The sequence below is a fragment of the Pimephales promelas genome, chromosome 21 (assembly GCF_988280905.1).
Source record: "Pimephales promelas chromosome 21, fPimPro1.hap1.1, whole genome shotgun sequence".
Classification (NCBI taxonomy): domain Eukaryota; kingdom Metazoa; phylum Chordata; class Actinopteri; order Cypriniformes; family Leuciscidae; genus Pimephales; species Pimephales promelas.
In genome coordinates this window covers 12,110,999-12,138,964 of record NC_142789.1, presented here as the reverse complement: position 1 = coordinate 12,138,964, position 27,966 = coordinate 12,110,999, and the positions used below count along the sequence as shown (strand labels likewise).

General features: G+C 37.1%; 1 protein-coding gene across 2 annotated transcripts; it reads left to right on the top strand.

Annotated features, from left to right (window-relative positions):
* Positions 1–1,508: 1,508 nt before the first annotated feature.
* Positions 1,509–27,966, top strand: abcb11b (ATP binding cassette subfamily B member 11b). Of its 2 annotated transcripts, XM_039655594.2 has the most exons (30): positions 1,509–1,676; positions 1,935–2,153; positions 2,250–2,343; positions 2,425–2,443; positions 2,527–2,547; positions 2,631–2,685; positions 4,437–4,681; positions 5,726–5,813; positions 5,946–6,079; positions 6,177–6,348; positions 12,985–13,109; positions 13,238–13,412; positions 13,539–13,652; positions 14,527–14,637; positions 14,722–14,847; positions 14,924–15,127; positions 16,530–16,700; positions 16,782–16,983; positions 17,602–17,683; positions 19,457–19,586; positions 19,664–19,831; positions 19,913–20,017; positions 23,800–23,961; positions 24,073–24,276; positions 24,374–24,615; positions 24,868–25,024; positions 26,114–26,311; positions 26,405–26,611; positions 27,244–27,390; positions 27,483–27,966. In XM_039655594.2, the coding sequence occupies exons 3-30, from the start codon at positions 2,268–2,270 to the stop codon at positions 27,681–27,683; spliced, it is 4,041 nt and encodes a 1,346-aa protein (XP_039511528.2). In that variant the 5' UTR covers positions 1,509–1,676; positions 1,935–2,153; positions 2,250–2,267; the 3' UTR covers positions 27,684–27,966. The 2 variants fall into 2 exon arrangements, with proteins under 2 accessions (XP_039511528.2, XP_088981517.1); XM_089125391.1 differs by lacking the exons at positions 1,509–1,676; positions 2,527–2,547 and having other exon boundaries at positions 1,941–2,153.

Sequence of the window (27,966 nt, the reverse complement as noted above, 5' to 3'; positions counted from 1 at the left end):
AACCCTTAAAAACATTTCAGATAGGCACATACAGACATCCAGAATTAGCCTATGAATCTCAACAATGGTGACAAAAAGATTAACTCCGAACATAAGCTCATTAGTTATTCATACAGCAATGCATGATGGGAGCCATGAATGAGATTTGATTGGTGGCATCCAGAATACACTTCAAAATGCTTTATAATTGTCACCATTATTGAGATTCACAGGCTGATTCTTGATATCTTTTTGAAGAGTAACTAAACACTAAACCAACTTTTTTTAGTTAATGATCTGTAAGAATGGATCTTTATTAATACCAGTCATTGATTCGAGTAACTTTTTTGACATTTGTTTATAAAGTGTTCTATTTCTACAATATATGGTGTAAAAACGTCTTAGTGCTTCAGGTTGAACGGTGGCTACTGCAGTTGAATTTTCTTATTGGATGTTTGCGGTGGTACGTGACACAGCGATTGTTGGTGACGTAGGCAAGTTCCATACAAAGAGATGCGTCTCAGGTGCACGCCCCCCTCCACTGGGCTCTGCCCACTTTTCCAGCATTTTTCAAATATTGCCAGTGGGTGGAGTCAGGCTCTGACCAGGGGTTTAGTTACCCTTTAAAATTAAGTTTAAAAAAAATTATTTGGATTACGTTGTAAAAGTTAAGAATATTATGATTTTCAAGGACAGTGTTGTAACAATAAACAATAAACAAAGTAAATTTAACTCAGAAATTGGGCTCTACTCAGGTCAAATGATCGTGAAATAATAACAATGTTAATCAGCGAACACCATCAAATCACCTTTTCTCTTTGTTCATTTGGATGTTATAACAGAAGTACAATAGCCGAACAAATTCTAAGATAAATGACTTAAGGGTCAAGAGCCCAACTAAAGCAAACACTGATCTCCATAATGGTAACCAATTAGGATTTTCTCCTTCAGTGATTCTGATGTTATGGTGACTTCAAATAAAACACCGAGTTAAACCTCTGTTAATTCTCAATAAAATCTTCCGTAGAAGTCTGACAGAAATAAAGTCAGTCTGGTTAGTAATAAGTGAAGCTGGTAATGCTGTTTGCGGAGTTGTTTAATCCTCCTCTGCTGAGATCTTCAGATTTAATGTCTTCTCTTCAGGTGATTTCATCTAAGACTGTGTCTAAAATCAGTTGTAGTTCTTGTTCTGCTCGTCTAATTTTCCTTTTTCTTCTTTCCTTCAGTGATTCTGCTTGTTAACAGGCTTATTAAGGTTGAGATGACTCCATGTTTAATATACACAGATTTTGTGGCTCAGATAATGTCCAGTTCTGGTTTATTTCTTTGCTCTTGGCTGACATGTGGCATTGCTATGGCCTGCTTGTGGCCCAGATCTGGCAAACAGGAGTGGGTCACCCAAGTGCCGTCATTCCACGCTGCATGTGGGCCAGATCCGCATCCCACAAGTGCCAGATGTGGGCTGGATCTGGGCCGAAACAATGTTGCTATGTGGTATTGTTGATTTTCTCTTTAAATCTGCAGTGAACCAAAGGCAGTCTCAAAAAACACGGTTTGAAATCGCTGGTGTTTCTGACGTAACAAATTTCCATGTATCCAATCAGCTCAACGTGTGATCGTAAATGATTGGATCTCTGAGCTGGTGTGAGTGAGTGGAGGCGGGGCTGCATAAAGTGTTACCGCGTATACTAAACAAGGTAAGGGCTTAAAGTTACATTCAAGCTATTTTAAGGCTTGAAGAATTTTTTTAAGGAATTGAATGTGTAATTTTGGTGATCAAAGATGAGTTTTAGAGGCTTAAAAGTATTGACTACAGGTGGACATTAATAAGATTTGGGTATGAATGTCAATATCATAATAGTCATTTTGTGAGCACATGTGCCTGAATTGATTTTTTTGGGACAATTATCTTATGTCAGTGTTTGTATACCGAGGTCATTCACCCTCCCTTACAGAACAAACCTGCCGGACAGTTACCCCACCTGAGCCAAACCGACCAAGACTTTTAACTACAAACAGATACTGGTGGCAACAACCGACACATTCCCGGAGCTTAAAAGGAGTCTATCCAGACACTCGCTGAGAATATGATTGGATTTTAGGAGCATCCAAGGAAGAATTTTCACTGTAAAACTAAAAATCTCAGAAAAAGAGAGTAACTTTGGATAAGCCAGGTAAGTTTACAGTGTTGGTTTGAAATCTGAAATGATACATTATGTTCCTCTGTGATGCAATTATCCTGAAGCATCTGTTTTCTTAATGGCGTTAAGACAAGAACAGGCAGAACGATGCCAGGAACCGTAAAGCTGCGCAGCATCAAGAAGTTTGGACAGGAAAATGATGGTTATGAATTTTCAGATGAGGGTAAATCTTTTAAAACTATTCTCAAATCTATAGCACAATCCATTCAGACATTAATAAACAAACACATTGATTCTGTTACAGCGACAAATGGTGATTACATGTAAGTTCTGCTTTTTTTATCTACATTTGTTAAGCATTGAGAATTGCTTATTTGTAATGTTTCTAAACTAAACTTGTGTGCAGGACAATGGGAAAGGATAAAAAGTAAGACATCTTTCCTCCTTTTCCTTGATAATAAAAGCTTGTTTTCTCACATTTACTTTTGAGCGCCACCATTTCATTCACAGGTCCAAAGATGGCAAGAAAGAAGAATCGGCCATCCGCGTTGGCTTCTTTCAGCTGGTAATTCCTCTGAGATATATTATAACAATGAGAGGAATTCTGTTGTTGGGGGAAATATGTTTTGTGATCGTCTTATTTGGACCTAAAAATATTCATGTTGCATGGATGGACACCTGTTGCATAACATACAGTTTATAATGACTGTAAGTGACATGTTAGTATTGTTCTAAAATCAAGATTTTTGGATCGAAAATTTCATTCGAATATACACTGCTCAGCCCAAAAAAAAAAGAAAAAAGAAAAAAGAAAGACGGAAAGAAAGTTGCTTTTTGGATTTAAATAGGCAAATCCTTAAGAGTCTGTGATTGGATAGTTGTTGCAGTGATTATTATGTTCAAAGCATGATATATGTTGGGCAACAGTTCTTCTAAACCTAATTGATGGAGTGTATAACCAACCCGATCTCACGACCAAGTCGTACGAATTTGACGAATGATTAAAAAGTGGCTAATTCGTAACAATTCATATGACCTCACTCGTACGAATTAATACGATTTTGCTAAATCGTACATATTTTACGAATTGGCCAATTCGTATGAATTCGTACGAATGACCTACCCCTTACCCCGCCCCTAAACCTAACCATCACGTGGGTTTAGACAAATCGTACGAATTAGTACGAGTGAGGTCGTACGAATTAGTACGAATTAGCCACTTTTTAATCATGCGTCGAATTCGTATGAATTGGTCGTGCGATAGTGTTGGTATAACCATGTAGGAAAACACATTATAGCCGTATTACATATATTATAGCCGTAATATAATATAATATAATATAATATAATATAATATAATATAATATAATATAATATAATATAATATAATATAATATAATACAATACATATATTATAACATGATTCATTGGGATCAAAATGTGAAGAAATGGTTGGAAGGGAGCATAAAGAATCATTTGATAAGATCAAAAATGGATTGAAATAAATGGAATTTCCATCAAGAGGTGCATACATTTTTGGTCAAGATCTTATTTTGACAACGCAAGAGTCCAGCACTCTGTAAAGTCTCCTCCAGCACATCCCAAAGACTTTCAATGAATTTAAAGTCTGGACTCAGAGCCACTTCATGTGTGAAAATGATTCTTCATGCTCCCTCACAACAACCATTCTTTCATAATTTGAGCCTGATGAATCTTGATATTGTCATGCTGTATTGCGGCCATGATGCTTTTATTTGGTTATTTAAGAAATAAAAAGCCACACACTCCATCAATTAGGCTTAGAAGAATCATTGCCAAACATATAACATTCTAGAAACATACAGTAATAATCACTGCAATAATGATCCAATCATAGACTCTTTAGCATTTTCTTATTTAAATCCAATCAGAATCTTCTTTTTTTTTAGACCGGTCAGTGTAATTTCGCTGTTCTGTAGGCCTACGTACTGTAGTTTTGCAGTAGGCCAATTTTGTACAAACTAATACAAAAAAAGAAATGTTTTTACACTACTGCATATTACCTAGGCCTACATAGAAATGTGTTTTGTATTTGATGAAGTAGATTTAAACAGTGTGGAGTAACATACTTTACATGTTAGTTTATCATTTGTGCTGTGGGGAAGGCCAACACGATGGTAAAAATAACCACAAAACACTTCTTAGCATAATAAGAATAATGAAAATTGCATGTAAATGGGAGTGAAGAGGTAAACATCTTACAGCAATTAAGTCCTTACTTTGATTATTAGAAATAATAACATTACTGGTGAACATGTAAATCGGTTTCCCCCGCAGTTTCGCTTTGCCAGCTGCCGGGAGATCTGGATGATGATTTTTGGGAGCTTGTGTGCGATTGCTCACGGTTCAGCACAGCCGCTGATGCTGCTCGTGTTTGGGATGCTGACGGACACCTTCATAGAGTATGACATCGAGCTCAATGAGCTTACTGACCCGGAGAAAGCATGTGTGAACAACACTATACAGTGGCGAAACCTGACACATGAAGAAAACCTGGCACTGAACATGACCAGATCATGCGGGTGAGAATAAACAAAGCCGGGGTTTTCACTTATGTTATTTTTTCACTCTCTCTAAAATCAAACGCAGCTATTTATTTGAATGTATAAAGACTCATTTATATTGCGTGAGAAAATTAGTAAACGTCATGTTTCCAAAATGAAACTATTAGTCATTTTATGAAAGCCAAAATAAATCGTTGAAATGATTTACTTTGTATCAAGGGAACAGTGTATATTTTTATTCTACTCAATATTAGAAACACATATTCAATCAAATCAAATGTATTTTTTTGCCATTTTTTAAAAATAATAAATAAATACAATAAACTTTCTACAGTTGAAAATTATTTAAAGGGGTCATGAACTGGCTTTTTAAATTGTATTATATTGTTGTCTGAGGTCAACTTATGACGTTCGCTTAGTTTTTGCATTCAAAAACATCAAAATGAATAAGTAGGCTATTTTGCACCCAAGTTGTTAGCCTAGCTCAAAAACGCTCGGTTTTTATGGGCGTCTCGCACTGAGACTTTGAAGTAAACGCCCACTGCTGTGATAACAGTTTTGCATATTATAATGAGTTTCAACTCACCTGTCGATGCACTTGGGGGAAATTGTTTTGAAAACGCCCAATTTTGTAAAATGGTGACCGAAATGATTCGACCCAGAGTCTGTGTGTTGCATTGCTCGGTAGCTCGATCCGGTTTGTCATCACGACTCACGAGGTAGGCCTATGTTATTTAGCTATGCGTGTAATTTGCAAATCGGTGGGCGGGGCTAAATGGCCGTGTTGAAGCAGGCGTTGATCTTCTTCTGCGGGGGTGGTGTTTTATCCTCTTTGACGTCATAGTTTCCCACTTTGAAAAACCAGTCGTTTGCTGAGCCTGGTGTCAATAAAAGCTTTTATTGGACTAAAAGGACGTTTTCAGTTCTGAAACTTACAGGATATTCTTATAATATGGTGACATCTTAGATGTCAAAAGCGCAAGGAAAATTTGATTTCTCAGTTCATAAGCCCTTTAATTTAAAAAAAATGTATTTAATGATGGTGTGCTTTTTGTCCTTCAGGCTATTAGACATTGAATATGAAATGACCAATTTCGCCTACTATTATGTAGGCATTGGAGGGGGGGTCTTCATTCTTGGATACCTGCAGGTGAGACTTTTCAACTAATTACTGTCTTTGTTGTTTTGTAAATGTGCAAAACGAAATTTACAAAAACGTCAATAATGTGTATAATTTTTGCATGACCGTAAAGGGTTTTCTCTCTCGTTTTGTTTCCTTCAGATCTCTCTGTGGATCACTGCAGCAGCACGACAGATTCAGATCATCAGGATGATGTATTTTAGGAAGGTCATGAGGATGGAGATCGGTTGGTTTGACTGCACCTCTGTGGGAGAACTCAACACACGCATGTCTGAGTAAGACACATTCAACACTTTCTAGAGTGCAAATGCTAACTAAACAAAAGTTACCTACTGTAACATTGTGTATGTGTGTCACCTCATGTGATCCTAGTGACATCAACAAGATAAACGATGCCATTGCTGATCAGGTGGGGATCTTCATCCAGCGCTTTACCACATTCGTGTGTGGTTTCCTCATGGGTTTCGCAAAGGGCTGGAAACTAACGCTGGTCATCGTCTCAGTGTCTCCTCTGATTGGGCTCGGGGCAGGTCTCATGGCTCTGGTGAGAAAAGAAAATTCATCAGGCCTTTTTTTCTTACATAACATTTCATGGATTTCACATAGGATCACATATTTTAAACACAACAGGCCTGTTCACACCAAGAACGACAACAATAAAGATAATGATAACTATATGGGCAAAGTCATCAGCTCTTTATGTTGTCTGTACAGATTTATGTCATCAGACAAGCTATTGAAACCTGCAGATTGCCTGGCATATTCCATTTTTCCAAACGCTAGACGTTTTTTTAAACGGCATGCCAAATAACTTTGAAATATGCGAGTATTTTTCATTCCACTACACTGCATTGCATCTCATGTTTTTAAAGGGGAACTATTATGCCTCTTTTAATACAAGATGTAATATAAGTCTCTGATGTCCCCAGAATGAGTCTGTGAAGTTTCAGCTTAAAATACCCAACAGACAGTTTAATATATCATTTGTATTTTTGAGGAGAAGGGTACATGTTGTTTTCGTGCATGTACCTTTAAATGCAAATGAGCTGCTGCTTTCCAGAAGAGGGCGGAGCTGCTACAGCTTGTGTTTCTGATACTCTGTCAAACACTAAAACATCTGTTTTGGTTTGATTATGATCTCTATCGCAGTCGTGCTAACGTGACATTGCAGCTCTTCATCATCATGAAAGTAAATTGTTACGTATGTATCTGCCTGCTTTTTGAAGCTAAATCAGTCTAAACTTTCGATATATGATATCTTTCGCGACCTGCTTCGTACAACTATAATGTTAAAAACATGAATGTTTGTCTCGTCCATAAACATTATTAGATCCATCTGCTTGACAGCAAGTCCCATCATTCAGCTCATCGCTGTGTCATAAACCTACGCTTTTGTTATTGTTAGAAACTGCGCCGTCTTGTGGCGAACCCCCCCCCCCCCCCCTACATATTGTGCCTGTAATATGAATCAAACAGCAAAAGAAAATCACTCACTGCTCTTGATTGAAAAACTTTAGTATCTTTAATGAGAATACATTACTTGAATGCTGCTCTGGCAAGGAGATAAACATATCAGACTGTGTACAGCTCACTCAGGGCGGGGCTATGAGTTGTGGGCGGGGCCTAAACATTTGTCTTGTCACATTGCGTAGAAACTGCAAACCGCTTGTTCTGAGACACTGCTTATGATTTATGGGAATTAAAAGGAGTGGGTGGATTTTTACCATTATAGGGTGGTTGTGTACACACACTGTCGAGACACATTTATGTTCAAAAGCCATGTAAAATTGATTTTTGCATAATAGGTCCTAATAAAAAACTGCAATTTGTTCTTTCCTGAACTAAAAGTGCTAAATATTTCACGTTTTTCCCCATGGTCTCGATGTTGAACTGTGGCCAGTGAAAATGCTGAGTGGCTAGTAATATGGAAGCAATATTAACTAAGCATTAAGTAATAGGTAATTTAGTACAAAGGTAGTTCCTTGATACAGGTTGAGATTGTGATTACTACTCTTGCCAAAGGATGGACGTATGTTCTCTGTTTATTTCAAACTTAAACATAAAATAATACTAATAATGACAATTTTTTTTTTTTAAATCTTAAATAATTAGGAAGTGATGCTGACACTCTCATGATTGGATTAGTTCACTATTACGAGCTCTATTGAGTGTCAATTCAGTATATCTCAGACTCCTAAGACCTATACCTTTATGTTACAAGCTGCCTGAGGAGGACTTCTCTTTAGCATGTGAACATAAACATTGATGTTTACTTGTCAAAAACAATTTGCATCTTTAATGAAGATGCAACTTAACTTGTATTATGTTAAAATGTTAACTCCACATTAACTATAACCATTACCTTGTCATCCTGCAATGTTTACATAAGGTAATGGTTTTAGTTAATGAGGAGTTAACATGTTTTTCACAAATGATACAAGTTATTTAATTTTATATTTGACACATACTGTACAGGTTCTGTGAGGCACTAATATTCTAACAAACACTGTAATCTGGAAGATGTGGTTTTGCGCTTATCGTAACATAAATGCAGCCAATTTCTTCATTAAAGATGCAAATTGTTTTTGACAAGTGAACATCAATGTTTATGTTCATATCGTAGGTCTAGGAGTCTGACATATATTGAACTGACACTCAATAGAGCTCATAATAGTGAACTAATCCAATCATGAGAGTGTCAGCATCACTTCCTAATTATTTAGGATTTTCTTTAAAAAACTGTCATTTTTAGTATTATTTTATGTTTAAGTTTAAAATAAACAGAGAGCATGCGTCCATCCTGGCAAAAGTAGTACTTGCAATTACAACCTGTACGTAGCTAATGTATTTGGGCGGATGTAATATTCATTAACTTGTTTCCACAAAGAACCCATTTGAGGCACATGCTTCTGAAATGTTATGACCATGTTAAGAGTAAAACCCCCACAATTGTTCACTTTTTAGTAATTAATTGGTTATTATTTCTTAGTTCACAAGTAGTTCTCAATGAGGATATATTTCTTTAGTAATAATCAAATACCTACCAAGGAACTACCTTTGTAGTAAATTACCTATTAATACTTAGTTAATATTGCTTCCATATTAGTTAATAGTATGAACTTCGGTGTTAATGCTTCCCGCATAGCCACTTGTTAACTACGAACCATTATTTTCTGGTGGTGGTTGAGGAGATCCCCCCCTCTATGTAAAGCACTTTGAGTGTCCAGAAAAGCGCTATATAAATGTAATGAATTAATTAAATTAATTAATTATTTTAAAGTGTTGCCAAATTTAGATACTTACACATTTTGTCCATTAAGATAATTTTCAGCGATGAACACAACGTTTATGAATTTTGAAGCCTGCTGTCACTAGAATTAAAATAGGCTATTAATAGGCTATAAACAAACGAGCAAACTAAGTTTACCAGTTCAGCGTTTAAGACGTTTAATCTCCTCGACAGTACCATTTAGTCACTGGTTAGCATCTTTTTCAAGACACGCAACAGCTTCAAAAATCACGAGTAGGGTATTACTAGAGTATTTTATGTTGTAGAATAATACAATAAAATGTCTTGAGCTTGTGTTAACCGCAGACCTTATTTCAGCCATAAACAAAAATCCACTTAAAAAAATCCTTTGACTTGGGGACGATGGAACCGAAAGTGCTAAAATGCTAACTCGTTTCTATACGTTTTGGCCTACAAAGTGATGTCATACCTGCACCAGTCTATTAGTCTTCTGGGTTTTGACTTCCTCCTCACAGCACTCCATTGATTGGACCATTGTGGTTTTCTATTGGTGGATCTCATGTGTGAGACAGGTTGTCCCGCCCTCACGCCAGAAAATGCATCGTCAGAGTGAGAAGAGAAGTTGTTGCAAGTGGGAGGGGAAGTTTTGGTAACACTTTACAATACGGGTGCACTAATAAGCATTAATTCATGCTTAACTAATGCACATAATACTGAATTAATGTGTAACTAATGATTATCTAAGCTATTCATTAATGATTACCACATTAGGAACTAATTAAGAGTCTGTAAGGTTAATATTAGTTCATACATTAATTGTTTTTAATTAAATATGTAATTGTGGATTAATTCCATAATAACTAATTTTTTAACTACTACTGTTAATTAATATGTTAATTACCAGAATGAGCCAAAACCTTGCATTTCAATTTCCAGATAATATGACAGGTATGCTAATATGCATTAATGCATGATTAATTACTTCATTGTTAGTGCAAATTCATGTTCAAATTACTACAATTACTAAATGACTAGTTAACCTCTTAACTGTCACCCCCCCTTTTTTGAATAGACATGAAAATGCACATTTCGAACTTAAATGGTTGTAATTCAAGAATGCTTTGGAATATAGACATATGATTGGTCTTGTTTTAAAGAAGACATTTGGCAGATTTTTGTAGAAGTGAAATAAATTAAGAAAGTGAAACAGAAAAAAGTTATAGAAGTTTGAGTTTATGGAAATGTACAATGTAAAAATATTAATTATTCATATTTTACATAAAATATATATTTTCAAAATCTGGGCTACTCTAAAACGGCAGAAAGATCAAAGCCAAAAATCTGAACAAGTTGTGTTTCAAATTTTAGGTTGATATCTCAAAAAATGAGCTTTCAGTAAGATTTTGTTTGAGCGCAGTACCAAACTTTTTCACTAGGGCACAATCAGACTCCATTACTGCCCATATAAGGGCGCCTGCATTTCCATTCGTGTTTTGAGTTATATGAACCACTATTTTCACAATTTTCATACAATTTCTGAAGTAGAGATCCTATTCAGAAGTAATATGGGAAGTTTGGCAGATTTTGAAATGAATTGAACCTCTAAGAAACACATACAAAGAACACGCATGTAAGTCATAGCTAGCTGCCACGTCACAAATGGTGAATTTATTATTTTTTTTCTTGATATTTCAAACTTTTCAGACCTTTTTTTCCAAAATAATTGAATGGATTCTATCTTTTGAACTTTTGGCATGAAAACAAACTGAGGTATCTACCATTTTTTCCTGATTTTTCATGTTTACTGCTATTTTAAAATAAAGGTCTGAACACGCCTTATGAGTATGAAAATATTCTTGTTGCATATTGATAAATTATGGCTCCTCTGTGATATATTTTGAAAACCAGTCACCAAATATGGAAACTAGAGATTGTAAGCTTTCAAATGATATATAGTTTGTCAATATTATTTAAGGTATTTACTAAGATATTATTGTTTTAAAAATATAGTGGCAAACGTCCCACCTGTGGGACAGTGACAGTTAATAATGATGTGCCCCAACAAGTAAAGTCATAACATAATGATGCCTTTGCAAATCATTAGGTAATGATTAATTAAAGCAGACAACTGGAAGTTGAAGTGCATAGCTTTGACCAATTGTGGTAATTAACACATTCATTTACACTATTAGTTAATAAAATAAGTTATTAAGGAATTAATACACAATGACACATTGAATTAATAGCAATTCATGTATTACTTAATCTATTAATCATATAGACTCTTTATTAGTTGCTGATGCAGTAATCATTAATTAATGGTTTAGTTCTTCATTAGTTATAACTCATGATTATCTGTGCATTAGTTAAGCATGAATTAATGCATATTAGTGCACCCGTATTGTAAAGTGTTACCGAAGTTTTTTTTACATTTACATTCATTCATTTAGCTGACGCTTATATCCAAAGCGACTTATGCTGTGTTCACGTGCTATGGAAAATAGGATAGTTTCCACCAACACATTCTCACCCCAAGGCGTCACCTTTGACCATGCCTCAATATTTGACGTTTTAGGCGCCCTTTAGCGTCACTTACATGACGCGATCCTACGGCGTCATCTAACTGACGCTAAAGGAAAGTGTCAGTTAGAGGATGCGGTTAGGTTTAGGTATGAGGTGGGGGTAGGGTACACGCGATCCTAGGGCGTCATCTAACTGACGCTAAAGGGCGCCTAAAGCGTCAGATATTGAAGCATGGTCAAATGCTTCCCAAGGCGTCAGTTAGGTGACGCCTTGGGAGTGAGAATGGGCTGTTTCCACTTGTGAACTGGTATTTACCAGTGTGTTTCGTTCAAGTGCGTTTGTTGTCGTAATGTGGTAAAAAGATGGAGATCCAGACCAGTTATTTAGCTAAAACTATTTTAGATTGCTTAAGTCATCTGCAACAGCAAAAAAAAAAAGATTTATCAAAACTCAAAAGGTAAATAATATGCTGTATATTTTCTAGATCATCAATAGTATATATATATATTTTTTACCATTCACGACTCTCGCGGTGCTCTCCGCCATTTTGAAATGGTCAAAGGTTATCTCATCTCGGCAACTCGTTCATCAAAATATTCTACGAGTTGCCCAGTGGTAAATACCACATGAGGGGGTGTTCATGTGCATTTTCCACGTCGGCTTTTGGTATTTACCATGATTACCATAGCACATGAACGCAGCATTACAATTGCTATATACTGTATGTCAGAGGTTGCACACCTCTGGAGCAACTAAGAGTTAAGTGTCTTGATCAGGGACGCATTGGTGTCTCACAGTGGATTCGAACACGGATCTCTCAAACCAAAGGCATGTGTCTTATCCACTGCGCCATCACCCCATTTTGATTAAAGATTATGAGGGCAAATTAATAAAACACCATTATTGGCAGCCCATTCTCACTCCCAAGGCGTCACCTAACTGACGCCTTGGGAAGCATTTGGACATGCTTCAATATCTGACGCTTTAGGCGCCCTTTAGCGTCAGTTCGATGACGCCCTAGGATCGCGTGTACCCTACCCCCACCCCACACCTAAACCTAACCGCGTCCTCTAACAGACGCTTTCCTTTAGCGTCAGTTAGATGACGCCGTAGGATCGCGTCATGTAAGTGACGCTAAAGGGCGCCTGAAACGTCAAATATTGAAGCATGGTCAAAGGTGACGCCTTGGGTTGAGAATGCGTTGTTATTGGATAAACACAATATTCCATAAAAATTAGGCAGTGTTCATTTTGATTTCATGGTGAATTTCGTCTATCTGGAACAAACACTGGTGAGTGGAGTTCCAAGACACTCCATTTGTCTATTACATTCAAGGGCCGTAACAAACTGTTGTGTAAAGTTAATTACAATATATTACACTTGTTTTGATTGCTTGTACTTGTCTAGTTTGTGGCGAAACTGACGGGAATGGAGCTGCAGGCGTACGCTAAAGCAGGTGCTGTGGCGGATGAGGTTTTGTCTTCTGTTCGCACTGTGGCAGCATTCGGTGGCGAGAAAAAAGAAGTGGAAAGGTGACTAACCATCATCTTCACACATAATGACTCCCGCACTGCACTGTAATCAGAAATGTACTTACTGTGTTATTTCCTCCGAGCTGATGCCATAATTTAACACTCTTTACACGTTGTGTTTTCTGCAGGTATGACCATAATCTGATCTCTGCCCAGCGATGGGGCATCCGGAAAGGTCTGATCATGGGGTTTTTCACTGGGTACTTGTGGTTCATCATCTTCCTGTGTTACGCACTAGCTTTCTGGTATGGGTCCAGTTTAGTAGTGGACACACAAGAGTACAGTCCAGGGACTTTACTACAGGTACACACACATGATTTCATGCAAGCACATTAAAAAGAACCCACACATCAAGGTTCATTTTGTTATTCACACATTACAGTGGCAGAAAAGGCCGATATTGTTTGGATATCACGTTTTGTTTTGCAGGTATTTTTCGGAGTACTTATTGCTGCGCTGAATTTGGGCCAGGCGTCTCCTTGTCTGGAGGCTTTTGCTGCTGGAAGAGGAGCCGCCACCATTATCTTTGAGACCATAGACCGCGTAAGAACCCTGCGGACAACGGACATCACAAAAATCACATGAAAAGACTAGCATTTGTCTCAAATCCGGTGTTGTTATTGTTAACAACAACAACAACAAAAAATTGTGTTAATTAAAATAAAGCTGAATTAAAGTAAAATGTAAATGTTATATTTTATTGCTAATTAAAATAGTACTAAATTACTAAAATTTATTAAAAAAAACTAAATTACAGGAAATAGAAATTCTAGCTTAATAGAAATATAAAAATAAAACAAAAAAAATGTTGAAAACCTGAAATTCAACATCTAATTTAAACCTGTCAATACACACGATTTTTTTGGAGGGCTTACTAAATTACTAAAATTTATAAAAAGTAAATTACAGGAAATAGAAATTAAACCTTAATAGAAATATAAAAATAAAATAAAAAATAGATAAAAATGACGAAAACCTGAAATTCAACATCTAATTTAAACCTGTAAATAAACATGATTTTGATTAAAGTGATGTAAGATGCTGTAAAAGTAATTTGCGTTTTTGATTCATTTTATTTTATTTTTATTCTGAACTCACTTTAATTGTTATGCTGAAAATATTTGTTAAATGAAATTTAATTTAATCATTTTATCAAATCTACTTTGGACCACTTGTCTACAGAAAGAAAGAAAAAAAAATCAGACAGATTTCAATCCCATGAGTGCTGAAAATATGATCTTACATGGATGGCAAATGAGTGTTAAATCCCTCTGTGCTGGATTTTAGTAAAAAAATGCACAGAATGAAAAAGCCCAGCAAGCTCAAAGCAGGTGCCAGTCAGAAGAAAATCATCCATGTGAGACAGTCCGACACCTTCCCGAGTGATGGATTGACGAGAATATTGTCTTATTTTCAGGAACCAGAGATCGATTGTCTCTCTGAGGCTGGATATAAGTTAGACAAAGTGAAAGGAGATCTGGAGTTTCACAATGTAACTTTTCATTACCCATCTCGTCCGGAAGTGAAGGTAAAGTTGAAATGTACACCAGCACCAGATGGCTTTCTGGTGTGTTCCTACTTTAGATGAACTCTACTCTCCTCCTTCTCACAGATCCTCGATCAGCTTAATCTGCAGGTTAAGTCAGGAGAGACAACAGCATTTGTGGGTCCCAGTGGTGCTGGAAAGAGCACCGCGATCCAGCTCATTCAACGCTTCTATGACCCCAAAGAAGGGATGGTAAAGAAACATCTCTTTTACATGCTGCAGTATTTTTGGTGAACGTCATTCAGAAATCCTTGTGCTTTCACTCCAGGTTATGTTGGATGGTCATGACATCAGGGGCCTGAACATCCAGTGGCTGCGTTCTCTGATTGGAATTGTGGAGCAGGAGCCGGTTCTGTTTGCGACCACCATTGCTGAGAACATTCGATATGGGCGTCCTGGAGTCACGAACGACGACATCATCGCTGCAGCCAAAGAGGCCAATGCCTATAACTTCATCATGGATTTACCACAGGCAGGAGACCGCCAAATATGTCCAACAGACATCGACATCATAATTAATGACCATCTTGGTCTCTATATTATACTATTATCCATCCATCCATCCATCCATCCATCCATCCATCAATCTACATAACACTTAAAGAGATACTTTTTTTTGGAAATATGCTCATTTTACAACTCCCCAGAGTTAAACAGTTGAGTTTTACCGTTTTCAAAATTATTCAGCCGATTTTCTGATATTTAGAAGAATATCAGTAACCAGACAGTTTCTGGTCTCATTGACTTCCATAGTAGGAAAAAAAATATACTATGGAAGTCAATGAGACCAGAAACTGTCCGGTTACTTAAATTCTTCTAAATATCAGAAAATCGAGCTGAATGGATTCGAAAACGGTAAAACTCAACTGTTTAACTCTGGGGAGTTGTAAAATGAGCATATTTCCAAAAAAAAAAGTGGAGTATCCCTTTAACCTCTGTAGGGTCACGGGAAGCCATAGAGCCTATCCCAGCTATATTATATTATATTATATTATGTTGCATTATATTATTATCATTTTGTTTAAAATAGTTCCAAATCCTGAAGGTTTCTGTTTATTTTTTAGGTTTAAATACATTTGAATCCCTCCTTTAACCCATATTTAACACTACCCTTCAAAACCTTGGGGTCAGTAGGATTTGTATTTAAAGAAATGAATACTTTTAATGAGGAAAGATGCATTAAATTGTTTAAAAGTGACAAAAACACATTTGTAATGTCACAAAAGATTCCAATTTCAAATAAATGCTGTTTTTTTTTTACTTTCTATTCATCAAAGAATCCTGAAAAAAGATCACAATTTATTTTAGCAGCACAACTGTTTTTAACATTGACACCAATAAGAAATGATTCGTATTATTATCACCAAATCATCATATTAGAATGATTTCTGAAGGATCATGTGACAAAGAAAATTGGAGTAATGATGCTGAATATTCAGCTTTGTCATCACAGACATAAATGAATATATTAATATATAAATGAATTTGAATATATTTACAAAAACATAAAACAGTTTTAAATTGTAATAATATTTCAGAAAATGATTGTTTTATTAATCAAATAAATGATTAGAAGATTTCTGCCAAAAACATTAAACACATTTTTACTGACGCCAAACCTTTGAAGGATATTTTACACTCTAAAAAATGCTGAGTTGTTTCAACCCAAATTTGGGTCAAATATGGACAAACCCAAATGTTGGGTTAAAAATTTAATTAAAAAAAATACAGTTGAAAGTGAAAGCTGAAATTGGTTTAAAATTTTTGACCCAACATTTGGGTTTGTCCATATTTCACCCAAATTTGGGTTAAAACACTCCATCATTGTTTAATATAGTAAATGTTTCTTAAACTTTTTAATCCTTTCTTTGTAGAAATTTGACACTTCGGTAGGTGAGGGTGGTGGCCAGATGAGTGGCGGGCAGAAACAGAGAATCGCAATCGCCCGGGCACTAGTGAGGAATCCCAGAATCCTCCTGCTTGACATGGCCACGTCAGCTCTTGACAATGAGAGTGAAGCTGTCGTCCAGGAGGCTTTGGACAAGGTCAGCAGTCACAAAAAGTCAACAAAATATTGTACATCGAAATCACTGAAGAGTTGAACAACCATCAATCCTCTGTTGAAGGTACGAATGGGTCGCACCACCATCTCCATCGCTCACCGTTTATCCACAATAAAGAATGCAGATGTGATCGTGGGATTCGAGCACGGCCGTGCCGTGGAACGAGGAAAACACGAGGAGCTGCTGGATAGAAAGGGCGTCTACTTCACCTTGGTCACTCTTCAGAGCCAGGGAGACAAAGCCCTCAATCAAAAAGCCCAACAGGGTAACACACTCTCTCTACTACTACTGTTGGCACTCTGTACAAGATCAGTTCACATGACTAGTGTCAATGTTCTCCGATACATTGAACTCTGTGGAGAAAAGCATGAACTGTGACATGGTACTCAAAGTTTAAGTTATTTTAACTTTGAACCCATTGCCACCAACCTGAAAAACATATATTTTTTGTACTTGTTGTCAATGTCTCTGTTATTTTTCTCACAATTCTTTCTCTCAAATCAAATAAAAAGGAAAAAAATCATTTTGAAAACCTCATAATCATTGTACCAACCATGTAATCAGAATATTAATTATACACTATTATATACAATTTTTGTATATAAATATATTTCATTTTCATTTTAGATTTAGTGAAAACTTTAATAGTTTTTATATTTCTTATATTTTTATAACAAATATATCTTATATTTTATTTATTATTATTTTTAATATCTTTAATTTATTTTGATTTCAATTTCAGGTTTAGTAATTTTTTTAACTTTTTTTTCAAAGGCAACGTTTCCTATTTTTGTTGAATTTTTCACTGAAAGTTTTCAAAGTAACGCACATGATTTGAAGTAAATGTTATTCTTCTAATCATTCTGTCTCTCACTCTTCTCAGAGATGGAGGAAGCTGAAAGTATTGATCCTGATGCAGAGAGAAAGAGTCTCATCAGGGCAGGAAGCTATCGAGCTAGCTTGAGGTAAAAATGGTGAAAAGCTTTATTGCTCAAGCTTTCTTCAAAGAATGCTCAAGCTTCGTTGAAACCCTGCCTAGTTCGCGTTTCTTACATGAACCCACAAGAGGCTTAACTAATGATCAGTTGATTCCAGTAGAATTTGATGATATGTTGCAAACCTAATATTTCAAAAATCTAAAGTGGCCAGATTTCTTAAATGGAAAAACTGGGTTCACTTCATATTTCAGTGGTCAAAATGTCATTTGCTATGTTTTCATCCTATTTTTATGCTGGGATATTGCATGAAAAATTATGGATGGAAACCAAGATAGAAAATGGGAACGTCAATTGGGGTGGATTTTTTTTTATCTGTTAAGAAGATGTGCATAAAAAACATGCATTCCTTCAACAGTGAATGTGATTGGTTAACTGGACTAACCAGTGGACCAATTTCATTGTACTGTATCTCAATTCTGAAACGCCTGAGCCAAAGTGTCATCACAATGATTTCGTACTGTATAATGACCCACCAGAAGCGTCTCACATGATTGTGTTCCCAAACATCTGAATGCAAGACAACATGACAGGGTTTATTGTGTTTTGTCTGAGCGCTCTGAGACGCAAGTCATTTATAATGTGGAAAAAAAGAGCTACAGTGGCTTTCCTGATTGGAACTTCCATTTTTATTACAGATATAATGCACAGTTCATACTAACTATATATTTTAATGCCTAAAAACATTACTTAAAGGGATAGTTCACTTTGAAATTAATTTTTGATATGTTTTAGCTTACCTCAAGGGCATCCAAGATGTAGGTGTCTTTGTTTTCACAGTATTTTCAATTTTGACATTTTTCAGTCAAACCGTTGTTGTCTATCAGGCTATGGGGGTCCACCAAAAGCATGCACAGAGAAGTCAAAATTAAACATGATTTAATGACTCGTAAATGTAAGTACACATTGATGGCCTAAGACACGAAACGAGCAGTTTGTGTTAGAAAATGAACAGTATTTATATCGTTTTTACCTCTTGTAATAGCCATGACAAAATGATCTGACGGCACGGGCGCTTTGGTCTGAGCATGCGCCGGAAGTGATCGCTTGCGTGCCTACTGTACATCACTCTTTGTTTATACAGAGATTTCGGAAGTTTTATCTTTCACTAAATATATTTAGATATACGGGAAACCGCAATGGAAGACGATTTCGGTATATCTAAATATGTTTAGTAAAAGGTAAAACTTCCGAAATCTCCATGTAAATATTGAGTGACGTCACACGCAAGCGGTCACTTCCGGCGTAACATTGAACTGATTCAGTTTGGTTCAGTTGGACATTGCAAAACTGATTCAGATCACTTGGACGTCACTGTGATTACACGAGGTAAAAACGATATAAATACTGTTCGTTTTCTCACAAAAAACGCTCGTTTCATGTCTTAGGCCATCAGTGTGTACTTACTTTCACGAGTCATTAAATCATGTTTAATTTGGACTTCTCTGTGCTGCTCTTTGAGGTGGACCCCCTTAGCCTCCAGGGTATGACTGATAGACAACAACGGTTTGAGTGAAAAATGTCAAAAAAAATGTGAAAATACTGTGGAAACAAAGACACCTGCATCTTGGATGCCCTTGAGGTAAGCTAAAACATATCAAAAATTAATTTCAAAGTGAACTATTCAAAGTAGACAACTCCAACGGTAATACAGTGGTCAGTGCCTTAAAGTATGTAAATACCATTCGAATAATATCATTTCACTTTTTCCACCTCACTCTCTCTCTTTTACTATATCTGCAGGGCTTCTATTCACCGAAGATCTCGATCACAACTGTCGAATGTTGTACCCGAATCCTCAGTGGCCATCGCTGGAGAGCTAGGCCCTCGCTCATACTCTGAAACCTGCGCTCCTCAGGAGTTCATGGGAAAGGTTAGATCTCTTCACCTCCATGGGCCTGACATATCTCGCAAACATCTCATGTATGTGCATACTGTATGTGTAAATAGAGCAGCCTTCTTGAGGATGATACAGACGTGGTGGAACCAGCTCCAGTGACTCGCATTCTGAAATATAATGCTCCTGAATGGCCCTACATGCTCTTTGGAAGCTTTGGAGCTGCTGTGAATGGAGGGGTGAACCCAGTCTACTCTCTCCTCTTCAGCCAAATCCTGGCGGTGAGGTGTCTTTCTGCTATTCTCCTCTACTACACGTGTTTTCTGTAAGCATGGCTTTAATCTCTTTCTTTTTATTTGCAGACATTCTCAATGCCTGATCCTGTTGAACAACGGAGGGAAATTAATGGCATCTGTCTGTTCTTTGTATTTGTTGGTTTGATTTCGTTTTTCACACAAGTGTTACAGGTTTGTCTTCATATGAAGCCTTTTCATTATACTATATATCGTAAAGATATTGTAAACTAACATTGTAGCATTGCTTTGATGTCAACAAATCTCAAGGGGGCGATAGAGTTACTTTCAAATGCCCGGGCCAGTAAACCGGTGACTGCGTCCGTAAGCATAAAAATCCAAGATAGGACGACATTGAGACACGCCTGAATCCAATCTTCCTGGCTCCTGAGATACCTTCATCTGATCGATTTGTTTTGAAAGCAGCATTTTGATATCCCAGAATCCTGTGCATTCCATTCAGTTCAGTTATCATGTAATTGCCTGATAGGGTATCAAGGCATCAAGAACTTCCTGATTTTGCCGAGTAAGAAGCGTTCCTAGATCAACAAATTTCGTTTGAAAATTTAATCCTAACCATATCCCCACCCCTAAAGCTAACCCTACCTATAAGTAATCCTTAAAATCAGTGCGAAATGATAGGTCAATAACATTTATGTAGAAGCATCAACCCTGTCATCAACATGGTGTTGACCCAGATCCGACACACAACTGGTACACATGGAATCCACACGTGTCGGATCTGGGCCGACACTATGTTGCTGTCTGGGAACCCTGGTTATACACCTAAACTTGACATAAACTGTAAACGTGTCCATCAAATCGAATTGGTTGATTGGAATGCAACAAAGATGTTGATTCAGGAACATGTCGCAGTTTGTGAAAACAAAGTTTTCGGCCTGTAGGGTGGGTGCCAGCAAATCTTGGCTACTTCTCGAGCAAACAAAAGGCTCTCCTGAGAATTAACTCTATTTTGGATATGTAACAGCAACATCCGAGTGCAGCTCACACCTCACTTTTACAGTCTCATCATCTCCCCATCTTCTCCTTACCTAAAACTCACTGAAAACGTATGCAATGTTAAATATGTACAGTAAATAACTATACATGTTTGGGTATCATTTAAAATGTCTCAGTGCGCCTGGTAAAATGGTCTTATTCTCTCAGCCATGCCCCCCTTAAAAGGTGTGCCCTCCTCCAGATCCTCCATTCAATCTACCTCCTGTGTAAATATTCACAGGCAACAAGAAGTTATTCAATCACAAATTCTGATCCCACAGTTCTAAACCCCTCAATAGGGGACCAAAATTCTGGGTTTACAAGTAAAATTGACAAAAGGTTCGAGGAGTCTGTAGGTAGACTTCCTACACGATCGCTGTGTGTAGTTTTGATTGGCAGGTAAATATTTCTACAGTTCCTCGATTTCTGATATTTGCTATTGTTTGTTCATTCTCGAATATGGTCTCAAGGTCGTTATGATGAAGAACAACAATTGCAGCGAGAATTTTCTTGTATTTTGATTTTAATTTCGCACCCTCAGCAGAATACCAGGACATTATGCTATCCCAGATAGCAAACTGACATTGAATCAACGTGGAAACATGACATCGAAACAACGTTGATCTGGTATTGTTTTCCTCATCGAATTAACGTTGAACCAACGTCAGACGCGTCATTCTTCAAAACTAACGGAAAATCAACTTGAAATCAACGTTGTTTCAAAGTTAGGAAAGCAAACCAATTGCGTCGATTTTCATTTAGCTTTGAAGAATGCCGCATCTGACGTTGGTTCAACGTTAACTCGATGAGCAAAACAATGCCAGATCAACGTTGTTTCGATGTCAAGTGAGACGTCACTAGAAGTGAGACCGGATGTTCGGTCACTAAACAGAGGTAATTGGCTATAAACCTAAGATGGTCGCATTCACACTTACACAATCAAAGATACTTTTGAATAGCCCCTGTGGTTTTTGCATAACATTAAACTTCATGCCGAGGTATGGCCAATGCTAGTCATCCAACATTACTTCTACGACTGTATAATAGCTTTGGATTTGCCATGTTGTGGTTTCCCACGTACACTTATCTAAAGTAACATTAAATTAAAACAGAATTAGGTAGCTCAAGCACAATTTTGCTAGCCTGGTTCTACCAGACTCTCGTACATACATTTCATTTGTACAGTACTGAAGTACTGAAGGAAAATGAAATTGAGCGGAAGTGCGTAGGCGGGCGCAGCCAGGCTACAATTTTGCTGCCCTATATGGAAATTTACTTCTTGTCTTTGCAAACCAAGTCTACTCTTCAATTAGCGCCAAAGACAAGTCGTCAATAATCTAAAGAAGACTTGCGGTGACATACAAATCCGTTTAATCTACTTGGGAAAACAATTTCAGAGTCAGTCAGAATAAAATCAAATGTTGACAATTTATTGACCAGGTATTCTGACAGCGAGAGCTCTTGAGTAGTCCTAAGCGCTATGCTAAGCTACAAGGCTAAACTGTTAGCATTTTAATGTAGGCTAACTAAAAACAAAGAAAAGCAAAACGACCATTTTAGCCTCAGTAGTTTAATGTGATATTTGGCTGTTTAATTTAACCTTAATTAAAGGGTTAGTTCACCCAAAAATAAAAATTAAGTCATTAATTACTCACCCCCATGCTGTACCAACCCCGTAAGACCTTCGATCATCTTCGGAACACAAATGAAGATATTTTTGATTAAATTTGAGAGCTGTATAACTACCACATAGACTTCCGGGACTGGCTCTTGACGGCCCATAAAGTCAATGAAGAAAATGTTTAAATATTCCATGTGACTACCGTGGCTCAACTATAAGTTTATCAAGCGACGAGAATACTTTTGTGCGAAAAAACAAACAAAAAAAACCGACTTTATTCGACTATTCCTTTTCTTCCTTATTGGCCTGAAACGAGACTTCCATTCGATTTCCACGACGCATGCGCGAGAACTGAACTGAAGTAGTTGAAGGAGATCGCAATTCTCGCGCATGCGTCGTGGACTCGTGGAAATCTAAGGAAGTCTCGTTTCAGGCCAACAAGGAAAAAAAAGGAATAGTCGAATAAAAACGTTATTTTTGTTTGTTTTTTCGCACAAAAAGTGTTCTCGTCGCTTGATAAACTTATAGTTGAGCCACTGTAGTCACATGGGATATTTAAACATTTTCTTCATTGACTTTCTGGGCCGTCAAGAGGCAGTCCCTTAGGAGCCAATGTGGTAGTTATACAGCTCTCAAATTTAATCAAAAATATCTTCATTTGTGTTCCGAAGACGAACGAAGGTCTTACGGGGTTGGTACAGCATGGGGGTGAGTAATTAATGACTTAATTTTCATTTTTGGGTGAACTAACCCTTTAATAATTACCATATTTGAATGACTCAAGCCAGGTGCACACTGAATGATTTATGAATGATTAGTCCCTTGTGATTTTTGCTTGTTAGATTGTAGACATGATCCTGCTGTAAGCTATGTCACACTGTAGGATTTCAGTTGTCTTTAATGTCAGATTGTACAACAGTCATTAACTCATTAAAAAAGAGTTTTACATCAAGCCGTGACTCGTTCGGTGAACTGCATTACATGCGGGATTTAAATGGTGGCTATAAAAAACAAACACAATCATGTTAAGGTAAAATTTGATTGCAATCATTATTAATTGATCTAGTTTGTCTCAGGCGGCCAAATCAGGTCCAACATCGTACAGCTATATTCTATAATATATTCTAATGAATGCCCACTATTTGCCCTTTTGTCAACACTAATAATGCATCTCATTTCACATTACTAATTACGCTCCAACATATTTCGTAATGAAATGAGGTGTGAAATTAGCTGCTTTTGCTATTTGTATAGTGCCTTGGGCCTCCGTTTGCTTTCAAAATATCTAGATAGTATTTATTACAGCTACTTCTTCTTTTTGTTTATTCCCCCTCAGGGCTATGCATTCTCTAAATCTGGGGAACTGCTGACACGTAGACTGAGGCGTCTGGGTTTTCATGCAATGCTGGGGCAGGAGATCGGCTGGTTTGATGACCGCAGAAACAGCCCAGGTGCTTTAACCACAAGACTGGCCACTGATGCCTCACAAGTCCAGGGAGTAAGAAAAACATTTTGCTGATCCGACCATTTTTCATTACAACTGCATGATCTGCGCCACATTTCAATCTCAATAATGCTTAATTACTGTAAAAAAAAACTCTCACTCCAGGCCACAGGTTCTCAGATCGGCATGATCGTGAATTCTCTGACCAACATCGGTGTGGCCATTATCATCTCCTTCTACTTCAGCTGGAAGCTCACTATGGTTATCCTGTGCTTTCTGCCCTTCCTGGCTCTCTCTGGAGGGTTTCAGGCTAAGATGCTAACAGGATTCGCCAAGCAGGACAAAGAGGCCATGGAGACAGCAGGACAGGTGAGCTCACGCTAGACTGGAGTGTTGGTAAAATCACCTACCCATCAGCTTCTGCATCAGGCTTTTTAAATGCCTCTGTGTCTGTTTCTGAGCGCAGATATCTGGAGAAGCTCTGAATAACATCCGCACCATTGCCGGCTTAGGAAAAGAGCGCAGTTTTGTGGAGATGTTCGACGCGCAGCTGGAGGCCCCGTACCAGGCCGCGCTGAAGAAGGCTAATGTTTACGGTGCCTGCTATGGGTTTTCCCAGTGTGTGGTCTTCATGGCGAACTCCGCTTCCTATCGATTCGGTGGATACCTGGTCTATCAAGAGGGGCTACACTTCAGTATGGTTTTCAGGTGAGATAACAAGCCCAGCAAACACAGAACGTTCCCCTATAATGTTCCCGAATGGTCCCATGAAGTTATTTTTTTGGGAACCAAACAACGTTATAGGAACGTTCCATGTAGGTAATTTTTGGTTCCATTTTTATAACGTAAGGAGAATGTTCCCAGAACGTTCCCAGAACCTAAATTTGTTTGCTGGGATGCCACAAAGTGTATTGCTGGTATAGTAAATGTTCATAATTTGGAGAGGTTCTATCAATACAGGGTGATTTCCGCAATTGTAACCAGCGGCACAGCGCTCGGTCGAGCGTCCTCTTACACACCAGACTACGCCAAAGCCAAGATTTCTGCCGCGCGATTCTTCAAGCTACTCGACCACGTTCCCAAAATTAGCACCTACAGCAATGAAGGAGAAAAATGGGTAATTCATTTCTCAATAACAACCATTTATGGACTGTTTGATCTGGAATAAAGTCACTCCACAGGGTCAAAATTGCATTGTAGAATTAAAAAACAGATAAGTCACATCGTAATGTAAAATACCTGTTGATAAAACGAAACGTTTACATATACACATAAACACTATAAATATGTACTTTAGTTCCACCTCACTCCACAACAAATCTTTTTTGAAAACAGAGAACACATTTGAAAAATGTAAGTATACATTAAGCATAAATTATGGTAGCATTCATTAGCTATACGTTTATTATAAACTACAATTCTTAGCATATTTAAAGCAAAATTGAATGTGTGTGGGAAATGTGCTATTGAAATAAACTTGACATGCCTTATCTAGCGAACAAACAGACCACAAATGCTGGGTTGTTGTAACCCAATTTTGGGCCAAATATGGACAAACTCAAACATTGGGTTAAAAATTTAATTTAAAAAATGTAACCTAATAGCTGGGTTAAATCATATTTGACCCAAAATTGGGTTAAAACAACCCAGCATTTTTTAGAGTGTAATCTCCAGTAGTTTAATTGACTTATTGCATTGACCAATCTTTAATGTCATTGACTGAATTAGAAAAACATAAAGATTAATTATTTGTTTTGAGGAAAGTGAACAACAGAAGGAAAAAAAAAAACTTTATATGTGTAAATAAATCCCCTGCCAAATAAATAAATAAATAAAACTTAAATAAACTTAAAGATATTCCATGTGTAGTCCAGTGGAATAACTCATGGAATATTGTTAGAAGATCAATTGATCAGCTTGTGAAACAATACAAAGCCGACATATGGCTTAATACAAATTAATGGGCTGATTTACCTCATACTCCGGAAAATACAGTATATGCATCACAATATCTGTTATTAGAATTGTATTTGTAATATTTCAAATAGAAATGTAGGAGATGTAAACTAAATGTTTCTAACATTACATTTTAGTTTTGCATTATTTCTTGGCACAGCAATTTAAAAATCACCTGCCCTACACAGGCAGGAACACACAGTTTGACCGTCACATGACACTTTTTTCTTTCTCTTTCCTGTACTTTAAGGATAATTTTAAAGGGGATATTGAGTTTTTAGACTGCAAGTTCACATACCCGTCCCGGCCAGATATTCAGGTTCTGAATGGTCTGAATGTGAGTGTTAAGCCAGGACAGACTTTGGCCTTTGTGGGCAGCAGCGGCTGTGGCAAGAGCACTAGCGTTCAACTATTGGAGAGATTCTACGATCCTGACAATGGACGTGTGGTAAGAAAAACGATATTTTGAATGGGGTTTTTGCTTTAAAATCTTTATTGAAACACTGAGTTTGTGATCTAATCACTGTTCTCTATCGATTAGCTCATTGATGGTCATGACTCTACTCGGGTCAACGTTGCTTTCCTGCGCTCTAAGATTGGGATCGTCTCTCAGGAGCCAATTTTGTTTGACTGCAGTATTGCAGAAAACATCCGCTATGGAGACAACGAACGACAGCTCAGCATGGATGAAGTCATCTCCGCAGCCAAGAAAGCCCAGCTGCATGACTTTGTCATGTCACTTCCTGAGGTGTTAGTTTTGGGAATCTTCGGATTACAAGGATTTAGAATTAATGCTGCATTCACTTTGTGTCGGAATCTACTTTAATTACAAAACGAGCTCGGAGATTCTGCTCTAAGCTGTTCACATCTTTAGATCAAAAAATGATTCATTTATGAAGTCTTTTATTTATAAAGGACATACAACAGAAGTTGACCAAAAGTGCTGTACTATATATATATATATTATATGAAGAGTTCAGATGCAAAAGCCTCTAAATGCCATTTAAAATTTTCTTCTTTAATGATGATTTTTATCAAACTTGTATATTTAAGTTCAGTGATTTCACTTAAATGGCAATGATAATTACCTATTAATTGTTATTTAAGTGAAATTACTGAACTTAAATATACAAGTTTGATAAAAATCATCATTAAAGAAGAAAATTTCAAATGGCATTTAGAGGCTTTTGCATCTGAACTCTTCATATAGTATCATTAGAAATAAAATAGACACCTTTAAACTAAGTAATAAGAAATTATAATTATTATTAATCTGTTATTTTAATTACAGATACAATATCTTAATCCAAAATCTTTAATGGTTTCTTGTGTGTGACAAAAATGTTAATTGCTTGATTGTTTATTTCTCCCATGATGCAGAAATACGACACTAATGTTGGTTCCCAAGGTTCCCAGCTTTCCCGGGGTCAAAAGCAACGCATTGCTATAGCCAGGGCGATCATACGAGACCCTAAAATACTTCTTCTGGATGAGGCCACCTCAGCACTGGACACAGAAAGTGAGAAGGTGAGCCAGACAGCGCAAGTTTTAGAGGGTTGTCAATGTTTGTTAGTTGTGTGAGAACTCATCCAGTCTATGTTTGTTTGTCTGTGAGCCAGACTGTACAGGAGGCTTTGGATAAAGCAAGAGAAGGCAGAACTTGTATCGTCATTGCTCACCGTCTGTCTACTATCCAGAACTCTGACATCATAGCTGTGATGTCTAGAGGATATGTTATCGAGAAGGGCGCACACGACTATCTCATGAGCCTGAAGGGGGCGTACTACAAACTCGTCACGACCGGAGCTCCAATCAGCTAATCTCACAGGAAAGGATTTCATGCATCCTTCTTGTGGTAGATAGACAAGTATAATAATAAATCAGCTGATATTTGGCTGATTAACACAACTTTTTGAGAGAAATGTTTGTACTGAGTTTTGAGTAAATGTTGTATAAAAAAATCATTTCAGTAGGCTAATACAATCACATATGTTGAGAAAAAAAACTTAATCTAACAATGAATTCTGAAAACAAGAACTGTTTGTTGTATGCATTGCAAAATGAATGTATTTATGTACTATTAAATAAAAAGATGAAACAAAA

Coding starts and splice junctions, on each gene's coding strand:
- abcb11b (XM_039655594.2), top strand. CDS start 2,268: ATGCCAGGAACCGTAAAGCTGCGCAGCATCAAGAAGTTTGGACAGGAA. Junction 4,682..5,725: donor AACATGACCAGATCATGCGG/GTGAGAATAAAC, acceptor TTTGTCCTTCAG/GCTATTAGACATTGAATATG. Junction 16,701..16,781: donor TCCAGGAGGCTTTGGACAAG/GTCAGCAGTCAC, acceptor CCTCTGTTGAAG/GTACGAATGGGTCGCACCAC.